The 9,110-nt window shown below is 38.9% G+C and overlaps 1 protein-coding gene across 3 annotated transcripts in view; it reads left to right on the top strand.

Annotated features, from left to right (window-relative positions):
- TNFRSF9 (TNF receptor superfamily member 9) overlaps positions 1 to 5,119 on the top strand; it is a 22,061-nt gene extending 16,942 nt beyond the window's left edge. For all 3 annotated transcript variants that reach the window (XM_031017964.2, XM_031017963.2, XM_031017965.2), the window contains exon 9: positions 3,350 to 5,119. In XM_031017964.2, the coding sequence (XP_030873824.1) occupies positions 3,350 to 3,438 (89 nt within the window). In that variant the 3' untranslated portion in view covers positions 3,439 to 5,119. The remainder of the gene's footprint in view (positions 1 to 3,349) is intronic.
- The last annotated feature ends 3,991 nt before the right edge of the window (positions 5,120 to 9,110 follow it).

The raw sequence follows: 9,110 nt of genomic DNA, 5'->3' as shown, positions 1-9,110 counted from the left end.
CCCGTCAGCTGGGATTCTGATAGCAACTGTGGTAAACCTGTATATTAATTTAGTGAGAATTGATGGCTTTACTATGTTAAGTATTTATGTCTTAACATAGTAAAGACATTTCTTTTATTTCTTTTTCTTTTATTTCTTTCATCAGCATTTTGTGGTTTTCAGCATACCAATCCTTAGCATGTAAATTTTTTTAAGAATTGCAAATGGTATTTTATATTAAATTTTGTTTTCCAGCTGTTCGCTGTTATTCTATAAGAGTATAGTTGATTTTCATAGATTGATCTTGTATTCTGTGATCTTGCTGAACTCACTTATTAGTTCTAGGAGCATGTTGTAAATTCCTTGGGATTTTACATGGACTATAATGTCATCTGTAAATAGAGACAGTTTCATTTTTTCCTTTCCAATCTGCATTTCTTTTTTTTCTTTTTCTTGATTTTATGTTAGCTAGAACTTCCAGCACTATGTCAAATAAAGTATGGTCAGGGTGAATATCCTTGTCTCACTTCTAATCTTAGGGAAAAAACATTCAGTCTTTCACCAGTAAGTATGATGTAAACAATAGGTTTTTAGTAGATCTTTTTTATCAAGTTGAGGAAGTCCCTCCTCTATTTCTAGTTTTCTGGTGTTTAATTTTGTCAAATGCTTTTTCTGCATCAATTGATATGATCATGTGACTTTTCTTCATCAGCCTAAGATGGTGGATTACATAGATTCGTGTTTGAATATTGAACCAGCCTTGCATCCCTAGACTAAATTTCACTTGGTCATGGTATATAATCCTTTTTATATATTGCTTAATTCTATTTGTTAATATTTTGTTAAGAATTTTTGTAGCTACATTCACATGAGGGATAGTGGTCTATTTTTTTTTTTTTTCTAGAATTGTCTTTGTCTGGTTTTGGTATCAGAGTAATACTGGCTTCCTCAAATAAGTTGGGTTGTGTTCCTTCTTTATTTGCTGGAAGAGATTGTGTAGAGTGATGTTAATTCTTCTTTAGATAGTTGGTAGAATTCTCTAGTGAAACTATCTGGACTTGAAGATTTTCTTTTTGAAGAGTTTTAATTACAAAATCAATTTCCTTTTTTTTTTTTTAGAAAGTTGAGATGAATCTTTCTTTCTTTTTTTTTTTAAATTTATTTATTTGAGAGAGAGCACATGAGAGGGGGGAGGGTCAGAGGGAGAAGCAGACTCCCTGCCGAGCAGGGAGCCCGATGCGGGACTCGATCCAGGGACTCCAGGATCATGACCTGAGCCGAAGGCAGTCGCTTAACCAACTGAGCCACCCAGGCGCCCCAAAATCAATTTCCTTAATAATTGTAGGACTATTCAGGTTATTTACTTCATAGAGAGCGAGTTGTGATCGTGTTTTTTGAGGAATTGGTCCATTTCCTTGAAGTTGTGAAATGTATGTGTTTAAGTTATTCATAGTATTCCCTTATTATCCACTTAATTCTCCAAATATATTTGTGAGCTTGTGTATTTCCCCTTTCAGTTTTGTCAGATTCAGCTTCACTATTTTTTTTAAAGATTGATTGATTGATTTGACAGAGAGAGACACAGTGAGAGAGGGAACATAAGCAGGGGGTGTGGGAGAGGGAGAAGCAGGCTTCCCACTGAGCAGAGCCCGATGTGGGGTTTGATCCCAGGACCCTGGGATCATGACCTGAGCCAAAGGCAGACGCTCAATGACTGAGCCACCCAGGCACCCCCAGCTTCACCTATTTTGCAGCTTGATTGATGTACACATATTTAGTATTGCTAAATACTGGGTAAATACTGGTCTTCTGGGTAAATTGACTTTTTTAAAATTGTGAAAGTTCCCTCTCTGTGCTGATAATTCTCCACAGCAGCTGGAGCTGTGATTCAGCTCCTTGCCTGGGCAAACCAGGCTCTATAGTGGGCAAAACTCCTTGTTTGAGGGTCTGAATCAGGCAGATTTGCACCCCATCAACTTCCCTAGTCAGGGTGAACCCTCAACTTGGCTCTGCAGATAAACAAAGCTACTGGTTGGGATTGCTACTTGGACTCTGCAAATATGTACTCAGTCTGCCAAGATCTGTGTGCTGGTTGCTGCAAGCTCCTCTCCCTTCTGCAACACAGTCAGATTCCCAGTGGTTGGATGCTGCATGTTCCCCTGCCTTTCCTGTGGTGCGAGATCAGACTAGGAGCTCCCATAAAGGGACCCCAATGCTGGGAGAAGCTGGAGGTTCCCTTTGGGTCCTCTTTTCCCACTGGAGGAGCCAGAAGCTTGGGGAGACCTGTCTGTGTGGTGCTGTCCTGGCCTGCCAGAGGGGCAATGTGGTCAATGGTAACTGCTTCTCTTACCCTCCTAAAACAGTCTGTTTTGGTCTTTGTGATGCAGAGGTGGGTGCTCCAGCCTCATCCCCATGTTCTAGGATTCTGTCAGTGGTGTCTTGTTCTTGAATAGTTGTTAGCTGTTCTTATAAAGGAGACCAAAGTTGGGAACAAACTATGTTGCCCTCTTGTGATGTCACTCCCCTTGGTTATTTTTTTTTACAGCAAAAAGCATGTAATATTAAGGCAGGCACTTTTGCTTTGTCAGGCTATAAAAAAAGATCTGTTTAAGATGAAAAGTTGCTCAGGGCTGGATGGCTCAGTCAGTTAAGGGTCCAACTCTTGATTTTGGCTCAGGTCATGATCTCAGGGTCCTGAGATTGAGCCCACATTGGGCTCCACACTCAGCACAGAGTCTTTTTGTCCCTCTCCCTCTGCTCCTCACCCTCCACCCCCGACTTGCACACACACACACACACACTCTCTCTCTCTCTCTCAAATAAATAAATAAAATCTTTTTTAGAAAGATGAAAAGTTGCTCAGCAGTAACACAAATACTTCACCCTAACATGTAAAAGGAAACCAGGAAATTAATGTACAAATCAATTCTTTAATTGCCGATAGATAGAAGTAGTGGGAGTATCTTTAATATCTTGGTGCCATAAGCATTTCATTCAAAAGAAACTGTCTAGTGTGTAATCTGAGTAACCCTCAAGACTAAAATCCATACTGCTTAATTGAAACTATGGTTACGTTTGGGATATGACTAATTTTGTGCTATAGTGATTCATGCTCAAGTTTTTAGCCATCGTAGAAAATAAAGAAAATAGTTTTTCAGGACCAATAAGAGTAATTGGTAAGAAGAAATTGTAAATAATCCTGAGAAAAAGCTCCTACTTGCTATTATCTCTCTTATTGATAAACTTGTTCAAATTAGAGTTGAGCATGGTTGTGACTTAGAGATGTCCTGTGACTGTGATTTACAGAAACTGGATGTTAAATGGCTAAAACAAACAGCAAAAGATAAGTTGTTTTTAAATCACTTTTCAGCATTTATGAGACCAGTACAAACTGCTCAAGAGGAAGATGCCTGTAGTTGCCGATTTCCAGAAGAAGAAGAGGGAGAATGTGAGCTGTAAAGCAGAAACCCAAAATTCCACTGGGACTGTCTTGAGAAGAATCACAGGAGAAACATGAATGATCCCACCATCATATCTTTTTAAATTGAAGACACTGGTCCTAGATAAGACTCAGGATTACCCCCAAGTTTTCTCAAAATACTGACAGGTTGGCCTTTAAAAAATGTACCCCTTTTAGCGCATGTATGGGACAGAGCTTGTGGGAAAGGGGCATTTTCTAGATAATGCTTAATAGGCTTCAGCTAGTTTGTTTTTGAAATCCAAAGAGAATTATACTTAAAATTACATCACGTAGGCTAATGGCCCAGCTAAAATGATAGTTAAAAATCAATTCCATTTTGTGTGTGTGTGTGCTAATATAACATATGACAAAAAGCCATAAGATGCAGGAAATACCCCCAACCAAATTTTCCATTGGTTCAGATATTCAAGACAATGAGTTCTACTGATATGAGGGGGGAAATTATGACAGTGCCCAGATTTGAGGTCAAGGGAAAAAGATCTCAGACCTTGAGGGAGAGTTTTGGAAAGAGTTCCAATGTCTTTGCAAATTTTGTGGTCCCCTCCATCTTCGTATCTTCTGCTTCGTGCTGCTCCTCTCTGAACCAGGGCTTACATTTTGGTTCTTTGTTGTTGTTTAAAATTTTTTATTTATTATTGAAGTATAATTGACAAACAATGTTATATTAGTTTCAGGTGTACAACATAGAGGCTCCACAATTCTGTACATTACTCAGTGCTCACCACGATAAGTATTGTCCCCATCTGTCACCATACAATGTTATTACAGTATTATTGACCGTATTCCCGACGCTGTACTTTTCATCTCTGTGACTTGTTTATTTTATAATTAGAAGTTTGTGTCTCTTAATCCCCTTCATCTGTTTTGCCCATTTAAAAAAATTAGCTTATGTGTTTTTAATTCTTAAGAACATTAAAAATAATATCTGGCACATACCCTAGATAAATGGAACAGATGGGAATGAATAATGGTAGAATGAAGTCCCATGAACCCATAGCCCAAACAGAGGACTAGAGCGGGGTTGTCAAACTCCCACAGGCCAGATATGAGGGGTCACGTGTCTCTGGATGGCTTATGAGCTAAAAATGATTTTTTACATGTTTAAATAGTTAAAAACAAATCAAAAGAAGACTAATATCTAATGACATGAAAAGGTATGTAAAATTCAAATTTCAGAGTCCATAAATAAAGTTTTATTGGAACAAACAACCACACTCAGGTGGCTTTTGCGTTACAACAGCAGATTTGAGTAGAGACAAGACACTGTAAGGCCCACAAAGCCTACAATATTGACCATCTGACCCTTCATAGGGTCAGAGTCAAGGTCAACCACCATCTGTGTTGCTTCCCTCCCTCATCTGCCTACCTCCCCACCTTGTCCCCAGGCACGCTCTCTCGGAACTCAATTTGATCCATTCCCTTGCTTAAAAAAAGAATCATTGCTCATATATTTATGTACCCCAAAACTATGTTATTTAATTTTGCTTGTTTTTGAGCTTTATGAAAATGGTATTATGCTGTATGTGACTTGCTTTAATCACTCAAAATTCTATTTATAAAGACTCATTCATGTTATTGTGTATAACTAGAATGCATTCTTTCTGATGATTGTATCATTTTACAAATATACCGTAATTTATCGATCCATTCTGAACCAAAGGACGTTTGAGTTGTTTCCAGTTTTTTTTTGCAATTATAGACAATGTTGATATGAATGTTCTTTTGTGTGTGTCTTGTGGAAGTGTCTCTAGGGAAACTTCCTTAGAGTGAAATTTCTGGGTCTTAGGGCACACGAATGTTCAACCTTATGAGCTCAGTTATGCAGAAATAAAAAACGATCCTCCTTACCACCCCCCCGCCAATCTTAATGGACTACAGCAAAACAACAGAGATGCAGAGATGCATTTCTTGCTGTCATCACATGCTGGCCGTGGCTCCATCCCACATTATGTCACTCGGGTTTAGGTGGAAGGAGCAGCTTCCACTTGGAATGTTGGGTGTCTCATGACCAAGGGGTACTGGCCACTTTGCTCACAGCTGGTTGGCTAGATTCTAACCTTTAGAGCAAATCACACAGTGAAGCTGTGCATCAACAGGGTGGAAGGCATAATCTTCACCCAGGGAGGACCAGAAAATATGCCTGAACAATAAGAAGTCCGCTGTGGTGCTGAACTGCTTTTCAGAACAGTGGTTCTAAGTCATGCACCTGTCAGCCTCACTGAATCCCATCCTTGCTACCCTCCTGGATCGTCAAACTCTTAACTTTGCCCATCTAGTGGGTTTAAGAGGGCATCTCACTGTGGTCTAATTTGCATTTCCCAAATTACTAATGAGCATCTTGTCACATGTTCTTACATCATTTGTGTTTCTTTTTGTGAAACACTTGCTCATGTTTTTTGCTCATTTTTTAAAAAGATTTATTTATTTGAGAGAAAGAGAGCATCCGTGGAGGGGCAGAGGGGGAGGAAGAGGAGAGAGAATCCTCAAGCAGGTTCCCTGCTGAGCACGGAGCCGGCTCATCCCATGACCTTGAGATCATGACCTGAGCTGAAATCAAGAGTCAGAGGCTTAACCCACTGTGCCACCCAGGCGCCCCATTTTCCATTCATTTTTAAAAACTTGGTTGTCTTTTTCTTATTGGTTCATAGTTCTTCATATATTCTAGATAATAATATTTGGTCACTTGTATATGTTATAAATATCTGCCTTGTTTGTAATCTTTTTCTTTTTTACATTATGGCTTTTTCAGTCTTTCCAGTAATAAGCAAAAAAATTCTTACCTTAATTTGGTTAAATGTACAGCTCATTTCTTATATAGTTAACACATTTTTTCTTTCCCGATTAAAGAAGCCCCTCCCTGCCCCAGTATCATAAAGATACTTTCTCACCTTTTATTCTGAAAGTTTTAAGTGTCTACTTAAGTCTAAACTATCAAGAACTGCCTATTGCATGTGTTGTGAGGTCGTGGTCCAACTGTGAGTTCTGTGTGCGGATAACCATTAGACCCAATGCCATTTATTCCATGGTCCTTTTCTCTGCGGATCTACACCACCACCTCTGTCCTTCACCGAGTTTCCACATGTCCGTGCATCCATTCCTACGCTCTCTGTTCTGTTCCATTTGTCAAGAAGACTGTCCCCATGCAAATACCACACTGTCTTTGTTACAGCAGCTTTATAAAAGCTCTTGATACCTGGTAGGACAAATATTTAATTTAATGTCCCACAAAATTTTATAAAGTTTCTCCAGAAACTTTGTACATCATTTATTAGATTTATTTCTAGGTACCTTGCTTTGTGTTTGCTTCTTATTTTATAATTTTTATTTATTATTATTATTTTTTTTAAGTGGGCCCCATGCCCAACATGGGGCTTGAACTCACAACCCTGAGATCAAGAGTTGCACACTCTACCAACTGAGCCAACACAGGCACCGCTGTGTTCGCTTTTTAAGTGGTTTTGTTTGTTGTCAGAGTATAAAGATGTAGGTGATTTGCTTATATTAGTTTATAGCCAGTCTCCTAGCTAAACTTCTTTATTATTTTTGATAGTACGTATGTAGATTCTTTTGGGTTTTCTGTTCAATCATGTTATTTGTTATAATAATAGTTTCTTCCTTTTCTAATCCTTTGTTTTTTATGTCTTTTCTGCTTGACTTAGTGCTGGGTCTTGCAGTGCAATGTAATAGTCTTTTCCATCTTATTTATAGGGGATATTTTCAGGAAAATTTTTTTTTAAATATACTCCATCAGGTTAAGTTCCCTTCTGCTCCTGGCTTGTGAAGAGGGTTAGTTTTTATTTTTAAATCATGAATGCATATTGAATTTTACCAAATGATTTTTCTGGGGAAGAAAAGAATAATTTGCTGATGAGTCAGCCAGTGGTTCTATCATCTTTGACTTGGATCTGAACTTCAGCCACATTCCAAGAAAACTACTGCCTGAAAGAAATATAATGTAATAATAGGTATTTCCATTTTCCTCCCTTCTTTAAAGGATGCATTTTTTTTAACGTTTTGGTGTATGATGTAATTATATGTGCTCAGAAAAAAATTTGTTGTTTTAATTTAAATAGATCAAGTACCTTCATTTGTCTTTGAATCTTGTGGATTACCAGCGCCACTTCAAGACCAAGGCTGGGGTATAAATTCTAATGTGGCTTTCCCTCTCAGCTTTGGGCACCTGGTGTATAATTCTCTGTGGTCCATTATCCACATACACAAAAGGATCGGTCATGCTCTACCGTCTTGGGTCACCTTCGCTAACTCAACTAAACTCATCTGTCCCAGATTAAAAACACAGAAAGTCCAGTTTATTCTGTGTTTATTACTCAGACTGTATGATACTTTTATCATGGTATATTTTGGTATAATGTATAAAACTTATAAATGAAAAACAAAGGAACTTGGGGTAGGAGTCATTTTCCCCCTAAATAACAGTTAACAAAGAAAGAAAACCAAGACAGAATAATATGATCCCCTTTGGGTATTAATTTAGGAATCTGATAGTTTGATAGAAATGAGTGTGCATTTTTGCAAAAATAAATGAGCATATTTAGGGATGTACAAATTGGAAACAGTTTTCTAAATGCTTAAAAGCAAGCTTAGGTTACTTCTGAAACAAATTTTTATTTTCTTTTCTGGAGGAAGGTATCATTCTCATGGAAACTTTTGATATGAGGAGCACATGGCTGCTAAAGTGGGTGTCTTTCTTCTGTGCAGAGCAGACCTTTCCATTTGTGGGTGAGAGGTACCCATGGACCTCAGCTTGGGTGTGTTATATGTGGTCTGTGTGTGATGGGGTGGGGAGGCTGGTCATTACTGATGTTTTTAAAAAAAAAAGGGCTCTGTAATAAAAACACAAAGCTATCATTTTCACAGAAAAGAAGAATATCTAAGAAAAGAGCTTATTAAAAAAAAAAAACCTTCATATTACTATGGCAACATCAAATCGTAAATGCTAATCATGGAATAACATGCCGTTCTTTGTAAACCATGGAAGCAGACTTTAGTGCCAGGGTATGTGAAAGATTTAGAGTTTGGGATTTCTTGCTCCCAACATTTTAGATACATAAAAATGAACGTTACTTTTTTTTATCAATATAGATTCTGATAGTTGTACTTCAAATTAATTGTCATTGAAACCTTTCAAATATGTCTCTTACAAATTCATTGAAGAAGCTGATGCTGACTCTGAAATACAGATCACCACTCCACTGAACTAGCATCCCTCCAGTGCTCTGCACCAGGCACCATGGGAAGGCACAGAGATAAAGGACCCACTGCCCACCTGAGGGCTTTGAGTCCAGGGGACTACCGGTACAACCTGAGAAGAGACGTAATGTCACCAAGACCTACTGTGTGCCAGGAATACCACTGTGAAAGTAGTTGGAAGGGTTCTCTCAGCCTGGTAGGGAGACAGCTGTTGTTATGGGGTGGAAGTGGGGCTCTGTGTGGTGGAAAGCCCGCTCAAGAAGGGGTGGAGGAAGGAGGGAAGGCTTGGGGGCAGGGTGAGGAGGAGTTGTCTACTCCCAGTGTGTGCTTCCTAGAAGGAGCAAAGGGCCCAGGCAAAGGGGAGGGAAGGCGGGGGCTGGGGACCGAGGGCAGATGAGGGAAGCTGCAGGGCCAGCAGGGAACACATACCCAGGTTTTA

The sequence above is a fragment of the Leptonychotes weddellii genome, chromosome 4, assembly GCF_054177405.1.
Source record: "Leptonychotes weddellii isolate Sample4059 chromosome 4, ASM5417740v2, whole genome shotgun sequence".
In the NCBI taxonomy this organism is placed as follows: Eukaryota; Metazoa; Chordata; class Mammalia; order Carnivora; family Phocidae; genus Leptonychotes; species Leptonychotes weddellii.
The sequence above is the reverse complement of the archived record's forward strand: the minus strand, read 5'-3'. Positions and strand labels throughout refer to the sequence as shown.